The sequence below is a fragment of the Trachemys scripta genome, chromosome 3, assembly GCF_013100865.1.
Source record: "Trachemys scripta elegans isolate TJP31775 chromosome 3, CAS_Tse_1.0, whole genome shotgun sequence".
NCBI classification, from domain to species: Eukaryota; Metazoa; Chordata; order Testudines; family Emydidae; genus Trachemys; species Trachemys scripta.
In genome coordinates, this window is record NC_048300.1 from 129,485,834 (window position 1) to 129,510,626 (window position 24,793).

Genomic DNA, 24,793 nt, shown 5'->3' on the forward strand with positions numbered 1-24,793 from the left:
TTCGCTGTACTTCTTAATTCATCCCATTATACTTGGATATTGCAGGAGTATCAGACCTGTATGATACCTGCTGCATAAACTGCAATACCTAGGTCCAATGGGTGAGTTATAATTACCTCCGGCAGGTTGGCTGGACTTATTTATTATGATAATAGTAATATTATTTTTATAGAAATAGTGATTGCTGCGGGCAGAAGTGATATGTCATTCGGATCATGTGACCTGTTGAGTTTGTTTTGGCAGTGAAGAAAACATGATTACTGTAAGTGTAGTATACCTGCACATGTACATACTTATAGTCCAACGCTAATTTTTTTCATTCTCCACTCAAATGTAACTATTGAAAATTGATAAGCTAAAGTTTCCTCCCCCCAGAATGGATGAACGTTCTGCAGACATTTATAGTCTTAAAGCAGAATTATCTTACTTTTTTGGGTTTAATGTACACATAGGCAATTTATTGTTTTGGCAGTTAATGTTTTAAGGCAGACATAAAAATGAAGTTGTTTATTTGGTAACAGTGACTATGGTCTTTCAAATGGTACTCTTCTAAGGAGTGTCCACTTAATTGGATGAGGGAGGCTCCTTTATAAATCAGAGTGCCAGTATTACAGAGTTAAATCTATGATCATTAGCAATTGTACTCGACAATAAAAGTATGTATTCTCTGCTTGATTCAATATGGAGACTTCCGTGCTCATGGAGGAATAACATACATTCGGTTTGGGTGAGCTTTCCTGTGTATGGAGAAAACCCTGGTTTTCCTCTGTAGATGGACTCCTAGGCTCACAGCTGATAGTTAGGAAAATCCTAATCGCCTTAAAAAAACAACAACAAGAAAAAAGCAAAGTAGGAGTAAACAGCAGCGGCAAGACTGAAGAAGGAGGGAATTGACACATCACACACATTACAGCCTTTCCATACATTTACATCTCTACACTCCCAAAGCGTAAGTCCCATTAATGCCTATACTTCACAAATGTTAGACTTCTCACCTAAACTCCAGGTGTGAGGCCCAAATGTATTTCACAGATTAAAACACTCGTAAAACATGAATGTTGAGCAACCAAGAAATCTGTCTGTGTATTGTAACCATTTTTCAAAGAAAAAGAAAATAACATACTAAGGTGCTTTGTATGTCAGAGGCTTCACAAGTACTAGGCTTGTTTTCCTGTGGGGGTCAGTGGTTAGCAGTCATATTTTATCCAGAGCACAGACCTACCTTAAATGACCTGCATAGAAATGAAACCTCCCACTGGATAATTAATTTCTGCTTTTGGTCATTTTGAAAAAGTCTGTTTTGTTTGCTTGGGAATAACTGGATAGCCTTTTCCTATTGATTGTCACTTGTTCGCTCTGCGTAACAACTATTCCAGTGTGTAACGGAAACAGGACAGCGATTGTGAAGGAAAGCATTTAATCACCAGAATAGTTACTTGCTTTACTGGGCAAGAGAGGAAAAAAGAGGCTGTAAAAATGGTGTAAATCACATTGGGACCAATCTTGCAGTCCTTTCTCAGGCAAAATTCCCAATGATTTAATGGGCATACTGCCTGCGTAAGAACAGCAAGATTGGACCTACTGTTAAATCCATATGCAATTCCAGTATCTTTAGCTGTATGCAAATGCTTTGATCACTAATAATGTGCCTAAGGTGGTGGGTAATATACCATTGAGTGGTTCAGGTTCTGTTTTTTACAGTGAACAGGTTGCAGTTTGTTTGCTGTGGACATCCTACACCTGGTTGCAAAGGGCTGATTTACATTGTTTTAGCCAATTAAGTGGATTTGTATTGATTCTCCATGGTAGCAGTGAATCTGAGCATAGATGTGTTCTGTATGTTCCTTCTTTCTGAGGTGATAGAGTGATAAGTGAGTTCTGTTCAAACACACACCTTTAAATACAGCGGCACAGGGAGAACACCCAACAGTGGTTCAAGCAGGCCTTGAAGCAGAGGCTTAAAATATTCCCAAACTGTCAGATGTTGGAGAACACTAGGGCGCCGATCTTGCTCCTTTTGAAGTCAATGGAAAAACTCCAGTTGTCTTCAAGGAAGTAGATCGGGCCCCCTGAGTACAGTGTGTGTGTGTTATGAAAATAGACGGTGATCCCATTTCTTTAGTTTCAATTAATGTTTCGGTATTTTTTTATGAGGTGGTGTCTTCCTTTTTACTCAATATAAAATATGTATTTTAAGTACATTTCTATTTTGATATATTTTCAGCCAGCCTGCCATTTATTGGAAAATTATTTATTAAAAATCCCTCAGATGTTTCCCCTAAAACAGTGGATTATGTAGTAACTTTACGATGTATTGAGCTATTTAAGAATCTCCTTTTGCTCTTTAATTAATTGTCTCAAGTGCAGAAATAGAAAGAAAAACCAGCTTATGTCAAAGACAGATGGTAAATGCTGTGATGTCTATTACTGGCTACTACAACTGCCATGTGCTGTAGAAGGCTGAAATTCGCAATGCAAAGACACTATGACTACATTAAAACCTTGTTTTGGTATGTCTAGGTCCCTGAGGTTCAATCAAGTCTGACCATCTCTTCATTAGTGCTCTGTCGAACAAGAAATCATGTAATATTTTTCTGCAGTAAAGTTACCACAATAATAATAACCACAACAGATTCCCAAGACACGCGCATCATTTATTCTCCTTTTTAGTCTACTGATAGCCTGCAGTTTGGAAGCTAAGTGATAAGAACAGACAATATTCTTTTTCATAGTACTTTGCAGGTAGATAAGTGGCTGGCTTTTTAGAAATGAGATATAGCCAACCTCAGAAACAGCAGATAACACTGTGACTATCAGACAGAAGTGGATGAAAGCTATTGTAGAAGAAAGTTCACATTTAGAAGAGTCAGGGGGATTTGCTGAACTTATCTTATGTAGAATTCAGTTAGTTGTCTTTATTAGCTATTCATAGTTACTCCTGCCTGGAGTAACGTTAGCGTTTAATCACTCAAAATGTGGAACACGGACTGAAAATATAGGGGGGAAAGAGAAACTTGGGACACCAGACTCCCATTGACTTCAATGGACTTTGGATCTGATCCGTATTATAGATCTTGTTTTCAGGAAATCAGAATAAAGGTTCTTCTGTTGCTCTTAAAGTATTCAATTATTAATATTATTTATTCTAATATAAATTCTGTAGCTACTAAAGTTCCTTAAGGATGGCACTGGATTAGTCCACTAAAATAAGAATAGCTGTGACGTATGTGTGTATGGTGTGGGTTCTTTTCATGCTTTTGTTATATAGCATTTGATATATGGAAAATCACTTGTACAGATGCAGTTCTTGGCAGAGACACACTGAATAATGGTATAAAATCAGTTAGGAGAGATCTGCTTAGAGGCGAAATAGGAACGTTTCTTGACTTGTTCCTTGCAAATAAATTGGTGTACATTTAACTCAAAAATATAATGAGAAATGCAAACCAATTGATTTTGTGGCTTGAAATAATAACACACCATAGTTAGGACTACAGAGTGATATGTTAATTTCAAGTGTAGAGGTTACTTTGGAAATATTCTAGCTGCTCTTTCTCACTACATTTTGATAAAAAGTAATCAAAGAGGGATCGCAGCTTTACAGAAAGGTATTTCACACTATTTTGCCCTTACACTTTGAATAATACTTTATGCCTGGAATGGACCAACTGGTTTCAATGGGAATGTTGAGTGCGTAAGGTACTACTATTGAACATGAGTAAAAGTATTACAGTCTGGCCCTAATGTTTTTAGTCTGAGTCATTGATCCGCACAAGTGTTATCCTTGTGAAAACCAGAGCAGTGTCAAAATCAAGCAGTGTAATAAAAGGCAGAACAAATATAGACAATTTGTATCACTAACTGGTACTTGCTGTGGCTGAATACCTAAGGTCGTGTACAAATGAGAGAAAAAGAAAGATAGAGGTAGGGATCAGGGGTTCTCAAACTTAATTGCACCGTGACCCCTTTTGACAACAAAAATTACTTCACGACCCCAGGACTGGGGACGGAAGCCTGAGTCTGCCCAAGCCACCACTGCCCCGGGTTGGGGGGGGGGGGGGGGGGGAAAAACCGCAGGCCCCCCCCCGTTGGGGGGGGTGGGTGGGGGGTGTGGGGGGGGGGGGGTGGCAGCAAAGCTGAAACTCCAAGGGCTTCAGCCCCAGGCAGGGGGCCTGCCACTTGAGCCCTGCCGCCCAGAGCTGAAGCCCTCGGGCTTTGGCTTCAGCCCTGGGTAGTGGGGCTCGGGCTTCAGCCCTGGGCCCCAGCAAGTCTAAGCCAGCCCTGGCGACCCCATTCAAAAGGGGTCGCGACCCACTTTGGGATCCCGACCTACAGTTTGAGAACCGCTGATGGAGATGATAAAAAACTGTTTGCTCCATTTAAAAAAAAATCCAAAATTGCTATGGTCCATAAATCTCTAGCTTTGAAAAAGTGCATTCTAGGATTAAGAACAACTGCTTTTAATAAGTGTAAATACAGAACTATTTGCAAAGGATACTATTATCAGGACTATTTAAACAAGATTTATTTTTAATGACTGTATCAAAAATAAAAATAGGGCCCTTGAGGTTTATTTTAAAATATACAGATTTACTGTTCTTTTGTATTTCAATTGACATAAGTAAGATCTGATGTAGAAATATTTGTTTCTTATTTGTTCTATGTACATAGTTTTCATATTATTATCAGCTGTGCATGTTTAGCTTAAAGACAATTCAAGTATGTTTCAATTAATATAGACTGCAACTGCTGAAGTTTTAGTTTTATATTTAAATTGAAACAATCCCTTTTAAAACAAATGGGTAATTTAAAGTGAAGATCTTTTAGCTTTTTGAGCAGCAAATATTATAATAATTTATCCCTAGAGAATGTTGGAGAGCTTTTGCTGTATATGTTTAATTTTTTCTTTATAATTTAAAATAGCAGCTGTAACACTAACATATACAGATAAATTGGATTAGATGCTTAATTGCACATAATCTCTGTTATGATAATACAGTACATAAAAGTCCCAGTTGCCATCTTCAAATTATCTTGTATTATGTAACAGGATGATTAGAGGCACAAATTGAAGTATGCAATTTGTATAAAAGATAATTGCAAAAATAACATATAAACAAAAAAAATAGTTCATGATAGATTAAATAAAGTTTAGGGTAAATTAACTGTTAATTGCATCTATAAAACATGCCTTTTAACTTTAGTGCTTAGTACATTTTATAGTCTTCTGTCTTATCAGATTTTTAAAAATTAACTACATAATCAAATATGTTATCACTTTGTATGATGGATGAAATTCATGAAATCCATAAAAAAACAGAATAAGTGGGCTTTAAGTGTTAGTGACCCTGGGGGCAGACAGCTTCCCATTGCCTTTACTTTAGCCTCTTCTTATATGGAATTTCCCATCAGTTGGATTTACATTGCTACAGCCCCAGTGGTTCCTCACCATCCTGCTTCACTGTTCCCATCTCTACTAGAGTATTAGGAGCTGGTGCAATGTCCATCTCCCCACCATACTGTGTATATATATTCCCTATAACATGGTGTACTCCCTATATCAAGCAAGTGTCCATATGAAAGAGTATATGGCATAGGGAATATACCAAGACTTTTAAAATATTGTTTAAAATTTTCTGGGAATTTCAGTGTTTATTACAAAAATAAAAAAGGATGAAAATTTGTGCAAAAATTAATTTCGCGGTTTAGGTAAATATAAGGGTTAACACTGGGGAATGGGAGGACAGGAAAAAAACAACAGATAATGAAGAGATTGAAAGTAAAAGCAATTTAATGCTGTAGTTTATTTCATGAATTGTGTATTAACTGTATGTACACATGCACATGCACCTACATGTATGTATATCTTCAGTATTTTCCGTTAAAAAAATAAGTAAAAGCTGAAAATGGAGGGCCTTAGGAATACAATAGTAATGTTAATTACTTGCAGATAACAGGCTTACCTCCTTCATTTACACATATGAGCTACTTTATTTATGAGTAATACCACTGAGTTATGGAACTACTGATGTGAGTAAGGCTAGGTCTACACTGGGGGGGGATCGATTTAAGATATGCAAATTCAGCTACGCAAATAGCGTAGCTGAATTCGACGTATCCTATTCGACTTACCCTGCTGTGAGGATGGCGGCAAATCGACTGCTGCGGCTCCCCCGTTGATGGCGCTTACTCCTCCTGACGAGGTGGGAGTATGCGCGTTGATTCGGGGATCAATTTATCCGTCTACATAAGACGCGATAAATTGATCCCCGAGAGATCGATTTCTACCCGCCGATCTGGGTGGGTAGTGTAGACTAGCCCTAAGTGTTTGCAGACCAGGCTCACAGTTATATAGATTTAACTGTGGCCACTGTATTTGCCCCCCAAATATTTAAAACAGTAAGCTGAGCATAAAAATTGTTGCTTTACCTAGCTATTCCTTAGTAGGAATGGCGCAAACCTGTTCTCCAATAAAGCTATTGGAAGTTTTGCTATTCTCACATTCCCTGCCCATTTTATTTACTCGTATTATTTGATAGATATAAAAAGACCCCATTGTCATTCAACTGATGATTTGATTAGAAGTGTAAAGAAATCACGTAACTGGATACTGGTCTTTACTCAACCACAGCAGTTTGCAGGTACATACTGCAGACAAAAAAATAAAAATATTAAATTTAATAAGAGTACTGTTGAGCTACTCTCTTCAGTATTTTGTTTGTCCACCATTAGCTTCATGCTACTTCAGTTCTTTGTGCATGCAGGTTTTCTTAGCTACTGTTTTCTTTAATTCACTACAAATTCCTTTTCGGGCTTTAAACCAGGTTACATTAATGGCCAAGACACTAAAAATTATGGGCTAAGTGCTGAAACTCTTACTGTTACAAAACTCCCATTTAATTCAGAGGATTTTCATTAGGAAGGTGGTGAAACACTGGAATGGGTTATCTAGGGAGGTGGTGGAATCTCCATCCTTAGAGATTTTTAAGGCCCAGTTTGACAAAGCCCTGGCTGGGATGATTTAGTTGGGGTTGGTCCTCCTTTGAGCAGGGGATTGGACTACATGACCTCCTGAGGTCTCTTCCAACCCTAATATTCTATGATTTTTTCTCTTTCTTTCATTTTTTGGTCAGCTTTTGACCAGTGTCATATGCAAAATAAATCCACTCCCATGCTTCCTTCCCAAGGGAATCTTTTTTTGATGCTAATAATAATATCCCCTAATGCACTTCACTGTCGATTCTACCATCACGGAAACACAGATTGCCAACAGGTTCAGAAAAGATCCAGTCATGCTTCATGATAGTACTTTCACCAGCTGTATAATAAGGACCAGAGTGGTGTTCTTTTAGACTTTCTCCTTCATACTTCCATATACAGTATAAGCCTTGTCCTCAGAGTGCAGTTTGTTAGCTTGTGTTTCATCAGATGATAAAACTTGAACATTCCATCCAAGTTGTCTGGAGGAGGCTGCAACTACTTTGCATTGTGCTGCCATGTCAGACAAGGTTCCTTACTTGTTACTCTTCCATTCAGATCCTCACTCCTTATCACTCCTCTTTCTGGGCCAAATGGTACAATTCCCCCCATGCCTCTGCAGGCAGGTAGGAATAGAAAACCCTAAAGAGCATGTCAGTGGTCCTGCTGATTGGGTGGAATGGGAAAGGACATAATGTACAAACTCTGAACGTCTCAGAGCTATGTGTAATGGAGCGCCTCTCTGTGGCAGTGCAGCAAGGGCTTGATGGTGGCGGCAGGCCAGGTGGAGGAGCAGCCAGTGGATTTGCCACTATCCATATACATAGCTCTTCCCCACCACATGCTGGGCTCCAACTGCTGCTACATTCTATGGCTTGCATTATTGGCTGTGTACCATCTTTATGCCAAGCGATTGAGTTGAGTGCTGGAAGACTCCTTCCAGACCAACCCTTCTTGATCTCTTGCGCAACGTTTGTTGGGTTTTGTGTGGAAGTGGCAGGAGGAAGGCAATTGGCCCATAGCTCCTGCACGGATATCTGCAACACTGTATACCTTAAGCAAATTTACTAGTTTGAGTTCTCCTGTTTCCTTAGTCTCCTTCATGCTTCACTCTGCTGTGTGTCTTGGTTCAGTAGGTTTCCCAGTTCTTTGTTTTGCATATAGTTTCATTGTAATTTCCATGGGTCACTTTCGGTATTCAAAACTAGTGGCTTATTTTTTTCAAAGACAAACTATTATTCTGCTTCTGATTTCAGGCCTCAGCTTTTCTGTCTCCCTCATGGCACACACTGTCTCGATGTGTGTGTGTGTGTATATATATATATATATATATAATATATATATATATAACATTGTCAGTGATTGGGATATGGGCGGTTGTGCCTCGTGGTTGGAGCAGGAGTCAGTAGTCAGGAATTGGAGCCCAGTGGGGTCAGAAGTCAGGTATTGAAACCAAGGGTCAGGATTGGGTTACCTGGAGAAAGGCAAGGCAAGTGCTCACATAGCCATGGGTAAATCATTGTGTAAACAGCCATTGAACTGCTGCTGCTGCTGGGCTTAAGAGCCAGTCTGCTAACTCTTCCCAACAATCAGGCAGTGTAGCCCATCAGGCAGCTTATTAGGCTATGTCTACAAAGTAAAGAAAACTCTGTGGCTGGCCAATGCCAGCCGGCTCAGGCTACAGGGCTGTTTCACTACAGTGTAGAATTCCAGACTCAGGCTGGGCTCGAGCTCTGGGACCCTTCCACTTCACAGGGTTAGAACCCGGGCTCCAGCCAAGCCCAGAAGTCTACACAGCAATGAAACAGCCCCACTGCTCAAACCCCGTGAGCCAGAGTTGGGTTTTTCTTTGCTGTGCAGATGTACCCTTACAGGCCAGCTGCACTCATTAAATTGCCTGGAGATTGGCTCTGCTGCAGGCCCTGCTTCCTGACAAACATGCCCTAAATTAAGTGCTAAGTAACTAATCTCTTTTCTCCTTTCACCCATGGCAAGTACGTGCTTCAGATGAGATCTGTTTTCACTTTTCAGCATGAACCAGATTCTGACACCCGTACTCACACTGAATAAGCTACTCCAGAAGTAGCCTCATTCACTTCAGGGGGACTACTTGTGGAAGCTGGGTGAAGAAGGATACAGCATCTGGCCCTTCTGAAAATGTTTATGGTGACTATAGTCAGATGTTAATCCCATGATTTTAAAAATGGTTAAATGCCTAATTAATTGTTGTTGGTATCCTTTAATATCAGCCATTTAGTACAATTAAGCAACATGGATAAAATAACAGTATATAGTGGTCAGGCCTCAATTTAGCGAAGCACTTGAGCATATAATCAGCTCTTAACATATTTAAGCTTAACTTTAATTTAAGCATGTGCTTAAATTCCAATGATGTCAATTTTGCAATCAATGAGACTTAAGCACATGCTTAAAGCTAAGCACATTTTTAGAAGTTTTGCTGAATAGGGGTGAATTTAAGCATGTTGTTATTGCTTTGTTGAAACCTAATAAAGAACAGCCATAGTTTTTATCTTCAGCCCACAGTGTGTAAATCTTTGGGGCAACCATATACTAGCAATATTGAAATTAACTGCCATTATATTGCTGACATGTCAGTACAGCTCTGGTAATTGAAGTGTCTGATTAATCAATGTTCAGCTATATCCCTTAACCTTATGTGGAAACTTTGAGTTAACCCAGAGTTCTTTAAACCCACCCATCATTTTTGTATCTGTGCTGTGCCCAGAGTTGCAGCCCTTTCCCAACTAGCCTCTGGTAGGGGACTTTCTGTCCTCTCTTTACTGTGCTCTGGGTTGGGGGCCTGCAGTGTTGCAATTTTAAAACTCTCAGGCTGGTTCTCTCCTCCATCTAGAGCCCTGTTTATCCAAAATCCAGCCAAAAGCAACATTGTACACTCTATTTCCAATTTCTGTTGTGTATATAGAACAAAATAATATAATCCTCATTCAGTCCTTCCTTGGGTAGTTCTCAGATGTTTTGCCTGAGTAAGGACTAATAAGTTGATCCAGCTCTCCTTATTCAGGGAAAAGTGCCATTAAAGTCAGTGGGACCTTTTGCCTGAGTAAAACATGCAGGATCAGGGGCTGGGTAAGGCTTCAGGACTGAGTCTCTGCATTTGAAATAATACTAGCTACTAAGAAAGTTTGAAATAATGCTTGCAGAGGGCTAGATCATAGAGTTGCAGTAATAGAACATTCCACCGTGCAGCCTGACAAGTACACTACTGAATCCTAGAGCTACAATTTGTACTGCATGTGTCAATCAGACTCTTCAAAGACTGTTCATCCAACTTGGGTTATTCTGTTGATATTAAATCAGGTTAATTTGGGTTATTGTGTTGATATTAAATCAGGTTAGCGGAGTTAAAGAAAAAGTAGCAAAGTACGAAGTGCTGTTCGATAAGGACTTGATCCTGCCAGGTGCTTAGCACTCTCGACTCCCTTGTAAGCTTGGGCCCTTAGTGTGCTAACGAGAAAACTCGAACTGAATTGAAAAGGACAGAATGTAGCTTGACATTATCATGATTTTTTTAAATTGTATTTATTTGCTTGGAAAAGTGCACTAGATAGTCCCCATACCTATTATCTTGTAAATGTTTTATTACCCAGTATCTGTACCTTTTCACCTGTCCAGCTTCCAGTAGACTTACTTTCAGTGTCTCAACATAAGTTTTAAGTGCTGTGTATGTTGGTGAAGCTATATAAATTCTTGTTATTATTTTTAATACTAATTTTATTAGGTGAATTGTAAAATAACCATTGTTGACAAAAAAAATTGTTTTTCTGTGTTTGGCTATAGGCATAAAGGGCTCGCTTCAGGGGTGATATGCTCAGTGGTGTAAATTACACAGTGAGTCATAAAAGGGAGTGGGTAATAAAGCCAAGTATCTTGCACCAATTTTGACATTCAGTGGGTGTGCAAAAAGAATGTAACTTACAGTCCCAGTATGGCTGGTTTGAAAATAAGAATTCCATTTAACAAAAATTGTTGGGGTTTCAACATTTATTTCTGTTCCAATGCAGAACAAAACCAAACCTTGAATGCGAGAGACTGAATCAGAGAGAGTGGAGACTTGACCTGGGTCTTTCACATCCTACATGAGTGCCCTAGCCACTGAGCTGTTGACTATTCTGGGAACAGGGTATCTCTCTCAGACATTGCATTCTGGCCCAGAGAAACTTTTCAGATGAAAAAAATACTTAGTTAGAAAATTCCCAACCAGTTTTAAGTCTGAGGAGACAGAAAAGGTGTATAGCAGGAACAGCAATTAGTAGGAGGATGTAAATAAAACAAGAGATCCAGCTTTATTTCATAGCCTCTATTACATGTCTTGCCACATCTCTCTTCTGTTCCCTCAGCATGTGCGTTACACTCATTTTGCACACCCATTGAAGGTCCAATCAAAATCAGTGCAAGTTACATGATTTTACCAAGTACACCTGACCAATCTGCATATGCTGTTTAACCTACAACACTGTTTTTGCCACATCTGAATTTGGTTAGTAGACTTCTGTGGGAGCTGCATCTGCTTATACCAGGCCCAGCATTTATTATCAGAGACTTCAATGCCATGTGGTGGTTCTTATTTTCTGGAGAGTGCTCTGAGGTAAATGCAGAAACTATAAACTATAGCATTTCTCTCTTGGATAGGGGCCAAAGGCCAAGAGTTTACAAAATAGGAGCCTGAAGTTAGAGTCTTCAGTCCTTATTCAGATGCTGAGGATCAGAGTCTGTGCTGTGACTCTAAGAAATGCAACACAAAACTCAGAGCCCAGTGGTGGGGGGCTTGCATGGCTTTACGCCAGTCTGGTGCCCTCCCAATCTTTGGCTGCTTCTGGTGCTGAAGAAGCCCCTGGAGTAACTTAGATAGCTCTGGGGGCCTGTTAAAGTTACAGCAGCCTCCCCAGGCTGCAACATGGACTACAGTGCTGTGAGGATCTTCTGCAGTGGTGTGGCCCTGCCCCTGTCATGTCCCTCCCATCCCCAGCCTCACCCTCACCAATCCTCCTGCAGCCAGAACTGAGGCTTTTAGCACTTTTAACACTGTTTCTGCCCAGGGATAAAGGGGCCAGAGTGGGGGGCGAGTATCTCACCTCTAAATAACTGGGTTGGTTTTAAAATAGAAAGCACTGAGCATGCAACATCTCCTATTGAAGCCAATGGGAGCTTCTGGTTTCTCAGCACTTTTGAAAATCAGATCAATTTATTTAAGTTCCTAGCTGTAGACTTAAGAGCATAAATATAGCCTCCTATTTCTGGAAATCTTCACCAAAAAGTCTAAAGCAACGACTCTGAAGCCTTTTTTTGCATAAGCATCACAAGTGCTTATCTATTGAGTTATTTCTAATAATTTCTGCCCAGACAGGTACATAATAACAGTGGTAATACATGTGTTCAATCAAGTACTTTTATTCATAGAATACATCTCAAATTTATTTTAGCAGTTTAAATAGGAGAGTTTAATGTATATTTAGTCAAGCATTACAGTAGTGAGAACTTAAGCAGATTAGAAATAAATGAATCCAATTAAAGAACATGTCTCTGAAATTTGATATGTCATAGGTGTGAATGAACTGTTTGCACAGCAACTGTAAAGAAATCATTAATGATTAACTATCTAGAAGAAGTTTAATCAAGGATAAATGATATAGGATAGAGTCAAAAACATTTAGGTTAAATATATGGAGATTCTCAAATAATAAGAAACACTTGGCATCAATAGTGGCTTTGGTACTGCTTTCTGTAAATACACTTAATAATAATAATAAAATAATGTGCATTACTATAGCACCAAGGAGCTCTGGGTTCTGGACCAGGACCCCGTTGTGCTAGAGACTGTACAAAGACAGAACACAAAGATAGTCCCTGCCCCATAAGATTTATTATTTGTGCTACAGCAGCAAATAGAAGCCACAAATGAGATCAGGGCCCTGTTTTGCTATATGTCATGCATACTGATAGTAAGAGACAGTCTTTGCCTTGCAGAGCTTATATTTTAAATAGACTAGTGAGACAGAGGATGGGAGAAAAGAAATATTATCCCCATTTTCAGAGATGGAGAGCTGAGACAGAAAGATTACAGGTGGGATTTTCCAGAGCTCCCAATGCGCTTAACTTTTCTCCCATTGAACTAATTGGTAAAACTCTCATTGACTTCAATGGGGGAAGAGGGTTTTTTTCCCTTTTATAGAACTGGAAGGGACCTTGAAAGGTCATCGAGACGAGTCCAGTCCCCTGCCTTCACAGCAGGACCAAGTACCATCCCTGACAGATTTTTGCCCCAGATCCCTAAATGGCCCCCTCAAGGATTGAACTCACAACCCTGGGTTTAGCAGGCCAATGCTCATGCTGAGTGCTTTTGAAAAATCCTCACACTTTGAGACTTGGCAAAGGTCATACAGGGAGTCTACGGGAGAGCTGGGGCTTGAACCCAGATTTCAAGGGTCCCAGTCCAGTGTCTTAAAAGTGTCAGTGGTACTAAAACAAAATAATTTCAGCATATAAAAATGTCATTGATAAAGATTGAGGTGAGAAGTGTAGCCTGGGCAACAGTAAAATGCCTGTAGTAATGGGAATATTCTCATGCTGAGAATTTATATCTGTATGCCAGTGTGCCATTAATACTAATAGGAATTACTGTGCATGCATAAATCTTGACACACTGAAGTGAGAATATAACCAAAGATCGATTTCCAAAGGAAGCATTTTTTAAAGAGAGAAAAATTCCATTTTACCCCTCATCTAGCAGGGTTGTAGTTCATTCTAGAACGTGCTTTAAAAAAAATTACTAATTAAAGTAATGGAAAACAATGATATAAAAGGTCAAGCAGTCCAACAACATATCCAGTGCTGACTTGGTAGGGGTGGGCCATGAGGTTCTTCACTGTTAGAGTTGCTGTCAAATGAAATGTGGAACTAAGCTCCTTTCTTTATGTATTTGGTGACTGTCCAAGTAGACATTAGAGTTCTCATGGCACTTTTCAAAAAGCATAGCAGACAGCCTTTCCCTTAGCCAACTTTATCATTATCAAGCAGGTTCTAACATCCAAAAGCCTTGAGAGCTATACACAAATACATATTGCTCCATTTACTTACACAGTCATTGGATATATACCAGATGTGATTTTGGCCCACTGTGTTCTGAGACACCTTACATTTGAAAGATATACTTTTTATAGACTCACATCACAGAATGAAATTAGTGTCGTCATATTTTGTTACATTTATTTTATGCATTCTACATTTTTTCCAGTACAGATGTAAATGATCTTTGTATATAATTATCCTAAACTATCCTAAAATATAATTATCCTAAACTATCATAAGAATTTTATTTATAAAACCATTATAGATCTTTGACACACGCTTTAATTTGGGCAAAACCTCGTGAATTCAAGCATACAAAGTGTTGCTGTTTGGCCAACAATCCTACTGCTTCTGTGTATACATGTAGCTGGGAATGACAAGCTGCATCTCCTAATTGTTGGAAAAGCAGCTGTACTATGAGGATCTAGAGGCCAGAACTCTCTTTTATTTAACTGTCAGACCAATTTGACAGCAGGAGTGACTGTTAATGTGGTGCGCTTGTATGCATGAGTGTGTGTGTGGGGGGATTCTAATGCACACTAACTGTCCCATGTAGACCCTGCTGACCTGTTTCAAACAGTACTACATGAACGCACAGTAAGGGGTTTTTAGTGTGCAATAGCAAGGTCCGCATGGGCCAGCTAGTGTATGATACATTGGTGTGCACTAGAATTCACACCCTTCTAATGCACACTACCACACTGTGTAGACAAGCCCTTAGTTTGGAGATTGTTCAGTGTTTGAAGGTTTGCTGTGATTTGCAGTGTGGGACTCTTATGATGGGAAAAGATATGTCTGTGACTCCACAAGCTATATGCTACCCATGCAGACTTCTTAATGCCGCTTATGAGGAAAGAAATGCCTGGAACTCAGAACTATAGCTGCTCAAACTAGTTTTATTATTAACCATAATAGTAAGTAATCTCTTGAAGGGCCTAATCCAAAGCCCACTGAGTCAGAGGGAGCCTTTTCATTGACTTCAATGGGATTTGGATCAGGCCTGTGTGATGCTTTTCATCTAAAAGTGTTTTGCAAAGGAGGGTAAGTATCATTATCCCAATTTACAGATGGGAAAACTGAGGCACTGAGAGGTGAAGTGATTAGCCCAAGGTCACACAACAGAACACCAATGAAGTCTGGTAACAGGTGATGGGGGAACTGCAAAAGGTTCAGAGGTTCTTTTCAGTTCAGGTAAGCGTTGTAAAGTTTGGATACACCTCTACCTCAATATAACGCTGTCCTCTGGAGCCAAAAAATCTTATAGGTGGAACTTGCTTTGATCTGCCAGAGTGCACAGCCCCGCCCCCCCAGAGCACTGCTTTACCGCGTTATATCAGAATTTGTGTTATATCGGGTTGCGTTATATCGGGGTAGAGGTGTACTTACTGAAATTAAATGAACCCCTTGAGTATCCAAAACTAAAGTCTGCTCTTGATCTCACTGATTTTTGCCATTTGCGTAAATGGATGCAGGACTTCCTGCTTCTGGTTAGGCAAGAAATGCCAGAGAGCAGCCTTTCTCATTGTATATTGGCACGTCTGTTTCTGGTCCTGGCTTGAACTTGGAAGTACAGAAGTGTATTAAACTGAAAACTAAAGGGAAGGTGGGTAGGAAATATTACAAAATGTTTTTAAACTTCAAAAAGAGTTTGCTCTACATTTAAGATGAAGGGAGTAGAGGGTGGAGAAATGTTTTGTATTTTATCACCAGTGGTTCACCCACCACTACTAACAGCATTAAGGAAGGTTACATGAATTCCCCTCCTTACATATCTTGTAAGCAGACTGTGGCTTTTTTCAGCATTGCTGAGATTACTTTGTACAGGAGCATAGGACATAACAGATGAGAAAATTGTCCGGTCTGTTGTGCCACCTGCTGCTTCAGAAAGTAATGAAGACAACAAAGAGCAAGTTTCAGAGTAGCAAGAATCTGTTTTCCTTTTATTCATCAGCTGAATGAGGCTTTGTCAACGCTGAGAGGGGGTAGAAAGCAGCAATGATACAAGTGGACATTTTTTCAAAAGTAGAAAAATGATTTATTATAGCACTGTGCTCAGACACAAAGAAAAGTTACAGACTTCTTTTCTCGCTCCTGGTGTAATTAAACTAAATGGCAGGAACTCAGTGAAACAGATTGAGTATGGATTACAGTGAACTTCCAGCAGTAGGGGTTTTCTTTATTATTTCAGTTTAACATTCCAATTTCTATTCCATTTTATGTCAGATTGTCAGAAATAGTTCTTTAGCGCCACTAACCAACATAAATGCCAATTGCAGAAATATGTTATTTTTAAAATAACAATACAATACCTGTGTATAAGCACAGGGAACGATGACTATATGTAATTAGTGGATCCAACCCATGGCTCAATAGCTTGAACAATTAAAATGACAAAACGCTTTCTACTGTGGGGACAGATGCTTGCTATGACTCCTCAGTAACATTAGGTAATCATGTTTACAATGCGTAACCCTATTGTATAAATATCCCCTTACACTCACATTTATGTTCAGATAATACCAAAGTCACATTGTACTGCGTCAATGACCTTTACATTGTATTAGTAGTGGATTAATGCTAATTCAAGGCATTGCTATTAGAATATGATTGTGTAAACGGGCATACTAGCCCTTTAAGATAAACTACAGGCTCTTTTCTTGCTTCAGCTTAGGTTAGGGAAATTCTGGGAGTTGTAGTTCCCAGAGCTAATGGGAATTAGAAGCTGTTACAGCAAGGAGTGCTGGGACGAAGTGCTAGATAATATAAACATCTCCCTTTCCTGAAGAACAAGAAGAGGCTGTAGAAGGAGAAAAGTTCTGGGCCTTTCTAGTAAGGGCCCTGGAAAGAGTAAAGAGGTGTAGAGGGCCCTTACTAGAAAGGATTTGGGCCTGGTCACCTGGGTGACCACCTTCAGGGGCTTAATGCCAGAACTTCTGGCAGAAGGTGGTCACCAGGGTGACCAATTCTCTGTGGCAAAGGTGAGAAGATTTGCTGTTGTATTCCAGAATGGGTGGAGTCTGGGTTGAGCAGGATGGATAAATTACCCAATGAAGGAAACTAAGCCAGCAGCCACAGTACCACAATAGAGAGGTAAGCCACTGCCACAGATTGCCAAGTATTGATATGACAATATACTCATATCGTCAGTGTGGTGTTACTGCTGTTAAGTTAGACTCCCATCATATATGGCATAGGATTATCATGTATTGATACAGATGTGTATCTGTAAGAGCTGATGAGTTAGAACCTTCTTAACTTTTGTGAGCAAGAGTTTGTCCCAGTACTTTTATATGTCTTCTGCATAAATTATTAGGCTATATTCTGTTTTTGACAGAGCACTGATAGTCCTCAGAGATGCTTTCATCACCATGGTGAAGCACATTCAAATGAGGCAAAAGGAGGCCCAGTCATGAAAGAGTCCAGCAAAAGGCTGGGTTTTGGGATCCATTGAACTCTTTTATTTCATAGGCAATAATTTTTCTGCATGAATCTCCCTTCTCTTATGTCACTGCAGGTTGTAGCACACTGCCTATCTACCATACCATGGTCTCTTCCTTCCCAGTGGTGTGCAATCCCCAGCTCCAGCCTTTTTCCTTGCACAGGCTCAGTAATTCAGAGCCTCAGCTGGGGGTAAAGGAGGCTTCCTGTCTCACTCTCAGAGTCCAGTTGTTCCCTCTGGTCAGGGAGAAGGAGAAAAAGGAGTGGGTCAAAACCTAGCCTAATCTTACTCACAGTTTCCGTCCTGCCCCTTAGATTACTCTGCTTCAGCAGCAACCACCTGTCTGCTTTCTTGCAGCCAGTCTCTCCTTCACTCTCCCCCTGCCTGCCTGCTAGAGCTCCCTTTCAAGCAGGTCCCCCACAGGGAGCATGCCTGGCAACTGCTCAGTGACAGGGCCTTCTTGACCCAGAACAGTTTCAACCACCTTTAACCTTAGTTTGGGGTCGGTGAACCCCATCACAGGGGATTAATAGCACCTTGTGGTCCATTCTGTCAAAGACTTCAAAGAAGTCCAACAGCCTGACCATGGAGGTCTAACTTGTGTTCAGGGCCAGGAGGAGATTGTCTTTGGTGCCACTAGAGCCATCTCTGTGCTGTGCCCTGGTCTGACCCTTGATTGTGAGGTATCCAGGATGTTGGCTGACGTCACATGTTAGAGTTTGGTGACTACAACATTCTCACTTATTTTGCCCAGGAATGGGAGGATGGAGACAGGACAATAGCTGGAGAGATCTTCAGGGTATTGCCTTCTTGAGGACCTGGATAATGATTGCATTTTCCAAGGAGTTTGGTAGTTGTGCTTCTCTAAAGAAGGCATTGACTACTTCCGTTAGTTGCAGGCATGTGCTCCATCGAAAATGAGATGATAGATGGTGACCACTGACTTTGCATTCAGCTGCAGGAGCTTTAGGGTCTTATTTTCTTCTTCTCCTCTGTTTACTGAGGTTACTGAATAAGCAGTTAGCTTTAGGATTTATTGTAGCGTACGGTGTTCTTGTGGACATCTTCTCAACCCAGTGATAGTGGAGATTAGGGAAGGGGTGGGATAGTGTGGTTCAAGGTCGTTTGAAGGTGCTGGTGTTACAGTTCCCCAGATCCCAAGGGCCTGGCAGTGTTGTGCTGCATTATAGTTTGGAAGATTTATATGTTGGTCCTTAAACAGATGCAGCTGACAAAGGATAGTATTGGAGTAGTGGACTGTGATGCAAGTAGTGGTGGGGAGCCATTTCTTCCTGTCTCCTTTTATCTTCTTCTTTGTTATAATTAAGTGGTACTTTGCATTCCTGTGAAGGCTTCTGTTCCAGGGTGGAATTAGAGCTGAGAGGGCTAAGTTGTAGTAGGAGGAGTGGGTAGCCAACAAGGTTGGATTATCCATTTAAATCATATAGATACTGCGGGAGAGGGAGCAGAGACACTAACAAAACAACCCTGGTGCTTACCAGCAAAGTTGTGAACATGTTGTCTCCTTAGTTTTGTCCTAATAATTTTCTCTGCAGTCTTGTTGCCACAGGAAAGGTGTTGGGTCAGAGTTGGAAGTTATTAACATTTTTTGAAGATCAGTTATAATACATTGTGATGTTTTAATAATTAAACGTAAAGACTAACTACAGAATGTTAGCATCCTTCATTTTAATATTGCATTTGACCTTTCATGCAATCGAAGAGCAAATTGGTAGTACTCAACTGTGCAGAAACAGATGCCTTGTGCGTAGAGATAGGCCTGCACCACATCCCTGAATCCAATCACTCCCAAAATTAATGAGGATAAAAACAGGGCTCCAAATTTTGTTGCTGGGCTTTCCTTGTCTAATAAGCCAAACCAAAATCCTGGATCCAAACACTCACATTATTGTAAGGATTTGAAACACAGATCCAAATATGGCACAGTCCCATCTCTATTAAAGCCAATGTTTGGAGAAATGAATTCCTTAAAGAAGTACCTAAGCATTACAAAACATTAATTATACACTGTGGAAACATCTGTCTGTTGTAAACGGGAGATACTGTACCCAGCTACTGCTCTAATTACAGTGGCTCATTTATACTGTACGGTATGTTTCTTGTCGGAGAGACGAGGCCTTCAATAGGAAATCTGTTCTACTAACAGGTTTGTTGATTACCTGGTACAAACAAGTTTTAGTCTGGAGCAGATGTATTGACCATAAATTAGTTTGTCTGTTCAGCAGGTTTATTTGTGTAGTTATTCAGAGATTCATCATATTTAATCATTTGAATATATGGACGTTTTCAGTCATTTATCAGGTTTGTCCCTGCAGCCATGGTATTTATTTGAAAGAGTTTCATTGTACTAAGCAGAGAAATGCAGAGGCTGGGGCACAGTTTATGTATATTTTTAACCGGCATGGCTTACATCAATGTACGTATGATTATGGTTCAGGATATGGTAGGTAGAGATTGTTGAATGATTTGTTATTAATAGTTTTCATTAAGGGCTAGACTGAACCTTTAGATTCAGTCCTGAGTATGAGGCAACGTGCAACTGCACTGCCCCAGAAAAGAATTGTGAGTCACAATTCCTCCCCTGTCCTCCTCTTGCTCTGTTGACTGGCACAAAGGAGAGGCAGAGCCATGGCTCCTCCCACTTCGCTGCTGGGTTGTGGGAGGCAGGATGCAAAATGCAGCTTCTTACTTTCTTTCTTCTCCACAAGCCATGATCAGAGTAGGTTCTATGCGATCATCAGGGGCGGCTCTAGGCACCAGCAAAGCAAGCACGTGCTTGGGGCAGCCCATTTGCAGGGGCGGCAGGAATCCAACAGGGGGCCCTGGGAGCTGTAGTTCCTTGGTTAGCTCCCTGCCTATAGAGCCAGCCCTGGAGCAGGGAAAGAACTACATTTCCCAGCATTCCCTTGGCCACTACCAACAGGAAAGAGGGGGAGGGAGTGAAGTAGCTGAGACCTCATGCTGCAACCTGCTGTGAATGGAGATCTGCACTGTGAAGGTAGGGATACCATATTTTAACATTCAAAAAATAGGACACTCCACAGGGAGAGAGGGTAGCCCCACCCTGCCACCATCTACTCCCTCCGATTGCCCCCCACAGAAACCCCAACCCATCCAACACCCCCTGCTCCCTGTCCCCTGATCTGCCCCTAACTGACCCCCAGGACCCAACCCCCTATCTAAGCGCTGCTGCTCCTTGTCCCCTGATTGCCCCCTCCTGGGACCCCTGTCCCTAACTGCCCCTTGGGACCCCACCCCCTATCTAAGCCTCCCTTCTCCTTGTCCCCAACTGCCTGAGACCCCCCCCCCAACTTCCGCCCTAGGACCCCACCCTCTACCTGTCCCCTGACAAACCCCCGGGACTCCCATGCCTATTCAACCACTGTCTGTCCCCTGACTGCCCCCCCCAACCCCTGACCCATCTAACCCCCCCTTCTCCCTGCCCCTGACTGCCCCCACGAATCTCCGCCCCATCCAACCCCCAGCCCCCTTACCGTGCCACTCAGACCAGCGTGTCTGGCTCCCCGCAGCGCCAGACACACTGCTGCATACATGTTGCCGGGCTCCCCCGTGGAGCCACAGCCCTCCCCCCCGGCATCTGCCTTCCAGATTTGAACACCTCAAAATTCAGGAGTGCTCAAGCTCAGTTTGGGTAGCTGTTACTTCATTTCTCCCAAATCAAATATACTGATCCACTGTAACTTGCTGTAGAAAAAATAGGATGAAATTGAACAAGAAATGCTTCCCAGTGGTTAGGACTGGAATTGCTATTTTCAACAGCCATTGCCTTTTTTGTTTGTTTGTTTGTTTGTTTGTTTAAAAGGAAGACAGTGATATTGCATTGGCAAATTCCCCATAGAAAGAAAGAGTGGAACAAAAGAATAATAAAGGCACCTCAACTTCTCCTCATTTATGTAGGACAGTCTTATAATATGCATCCAGATATCCTCCAATCACACAAGCTGAAAATTGTTCCACTTTACTGCAGTTCTGTAACCATATGGGAACCAATCCTGTCTGTGTTCTGTGCACATCTAAAATTCCTGCTGAATGACCTGCCGTGGGAGTGAGTTACCAGTGACCCAGGGCTGTGGCGGAAGGAGGGTGCAGGTGGGGGCGGGGGGGGGAGAGAGCCCAGGGCTGGGGCGGCAGGAGGTGTGTGTGGTGGGCAATGGTGGGGGGGAATGAGGGAGCCCAGAGCTGAGGCGGCAGGGTGTGTATGTATGGGGGGAGAGCCCACGGCTTGGGCAGCAGGGGTGCGGCGAGGAGCCCAGGGCTGGGACGGGGGGCAGCCAAAATTTTTTTTGCTTGGGGCAGCAAAAAACCTAGAGCCGGCTCTGGTGATCATGCAGAGAGATGGGGGCTGCTCACTTCCTATTCCCCTCACAGAGTCACATAGATTAAGGGCATAATTCTATCCTAAGAATTTATCCCGTTTTGGTTAGCAAACCATTATGAACTATTGCTGATTTTCTTAGAATGTATTTGTATAAACTATTCACTAAAAAGTTTGAAAGAATAACCTGATTTTGTGAACTGGTATTTTTGGCTACTCAGTGATTGGTCATTTAAGTTTCACAGTAATTTTTTTTTTAATTCTCCCTGATTGGATTACTGAAAATCTTTAAATGAATAGTACATTTTTGGATGGATAATTTATGAAAGTTTCAAGATTTGCAAACATATTCACAAATATTCATCAATTGCCTAAATACTTGGGAATAATGAATGATATGTCTCACAAATCACAGCAATCTGAATTCAGAGATTGCCAAAATAATATTAACAAATCCCTTGATTTACTGTTCTGTCGCTGGTAGTTGTATATGTGTCAGTTTAAAAAAATCCACATCCCTTTAACTGCATAGTTACAAATTCACTGCCTTGTAATATTTTCAAAAGTCCCCATCATCATTGATTTGTATTATTGAAGAAAGTGGAGTGCCAAGATGGGGAGTATGCGGTGTATAAGGTAACCATATTTTCAAAATAAAAAAAACAGGAACACTTTTGTGTAGACATTTTTTAGAGTAATGAAATAGTCATAGGAAAATCATTTTTTAAATGTGTGCCTCTGTAGCTACTGCCAGCTTCTAGCTAGACAGTGAAATATGCAGGATTTCCCCCTCCCTCCAGTAACATAATGTTCTGAATGAAGTTAGCATGAAACATTAAACAAGTGTATTTAACATTCACTTTGAGCAAAGGAACAGCTTTGTGTATGTGTGATCATTCAACTTTGAAGAATTTGGCCCCCTCTGTCATTTTTATTCTCTGATACAAATGATAACTGCATAGCACAGCATTTGCTACTTGTCTGTACATCTTTCGAGTAATGCTGTGCAAAAGATGGGAGTTCCGTTTTGTAAAGATTTTTTTGGCTCTGAATCAGAGTGAAACCTGAAATTTTGGAAATGCTCTGTGAGGGAAAATTCCAGAAAAAAAATTCACTTTGGATTGACTGAAATATTTTGTTTCAAAAATGTCATTACAGTCTGTTTCAACACTGGCAGAACTTTTATCCTATTTTCCTTCCAAAATGAAATTCTGGAACCAACCAACCAATTTTATGAAGCATTTTGGTTTCAAAGGAACCATATATTCTAATGGAATATGGTTCTGTCAAAGTTTCTCTGACCAGCTCTACCTCTGAGTCCACTATTTCTCTGTATAATAGAATGAGACATTAGTTGCATTTTTAGGCTTTTCTAATTATACATATTGTAGAGGACAACAAAAGCTATACAAAGCAACAAAGAGTCCTTTAGCACCTTATAGACTAACATATGTATTGGAGCATAAGTTTTCGTGGGTGAATACATGCATGCGTCTGACGAAGTGGGTATTCACCCACGAAAGCTTATGCTCCAATACATTTGTTAGTCTATAAGGTGCCACAGGATTCTTTGTTGCTTTTTACAGATCCAGACTAACACGGCTACCCCTCTGATACTGAAAGCTATGCAGTTGTCCTGGATATCCCTCCTCCAGATACTAATTGTATCCATCCCCCACCAAAGAGGAAAACGTGTCTGATTAAGATATAGAGTGAGTTTGTGTCTTCTACTTCTGCCTTTAATAGGGATACTGAATATAAAGGACTACAACTCTCCTTGGATCAAGTGACAGCAACCAAGCCATCATTCTCATACGCAAATTCAACTCCAACCATAACGGACAATAGAAAGGGCAGCAAATCACGGCTCGCAAGCACAAAGTCAAAATCCAGGACATCGCCGTATCCACAGGTAGCTGTCTTTGAACAACATGTTTATATTACAAAGCTTTCTTTATTGCATAACTTGATTTTGGCTGACTTTCAAGCAGGAAATTAGAATGGGCTGAAGAAAGTACCCCTCAACATGAGTAAAGGGTGGCAGAATTGGGTCCTTAGACTATAAGATCTTGAGGGAAGGGATGTGTTGTTAATTGTAAAATACCATGTACAGCATGGTGCAGCATCAATAAATCATCATCAATAATATATGGTGGGGATTTCATGGGGGAGGGACAAGTAGAGAGTTGAAAAAGCTCTTGTTATAGCATTTTTGTTGTTTGGTATCTGGGGACTTTGAGTTGTGCCCATTTGAATGATCCAGTTATGGAATGATCCTATTTTTTCTTAAACTGTTTTTTCTAGCCCTACAATTATCAGGAGAAGGAAAGGCAGTAGGAAGCACATGAGTGGAGACTAGTGGTGAAATGTTTGCTAAAAGAAGTGAGTTTCTAAGAGGGATTAGGATGATATGGCTTGGTGAACTGGAGGAAGAAGGTTCCTCCAGGCACAAAGTTGTGAATGGGAAAAGGAAACACAGGCAGATGGTGTTAGGTTTCAATAGACTTTAATTCCCTTTTTTTCATATTCAGGTTTATATTTTAAAAAAATCCCCTGACTATTGTATGGGGTCAAATTTCCAATGGCTCTCCAAAGACATGCTTACAAAAATCTGTTCATACAACTCTTTGTCTGCACAGAACTCCATATTTGATCAGGAAAGTATGGTTTGTTGAGCATACAAACTGTTGTGGCTACCAAACATTGAGCCCAGTCCTGTGGGCCTTACTCACGTGCCCCAAGTGGAGATAGTTGCATGCGTAAGCAGTGATAGTCAGATAGTTGTGGATGCCTGCAAAAAGTCCAGTTGAATACTTGGCTCATAGTGTTACCTCTTGATATGATCTCCCTGCAAGACCCATATTTGCAAAACTGGGTTCTTAAACTGAGGAGACTGAGTTCATACCGTGGTG

At 40.8% G+C, this 24,793-nt stretch overlaps 1 protein-coding gene across 1 annotated transcript in view; it reads left to right on the forward strand.

The window, feature by feature from the left end:
* SIM1 (SIM bHLH transcription factor 1) overlaps positions 1–24,793 on the forward strand; it is a 59,298-nt gene that overhangs the window by 17,467 nt on the left and 17,038 nt on the right. The window contains exon 9 of the mRNA XM_034765981.1: positions 23,628–23,793. Within this exon, the coding sequence (XP_034621872.1) occupies positions 23,628–23,793 (166 nt within the window). The remainder of the gene's footprint in view (positions 1–23,627; positions 23,794–24,793) is intronic.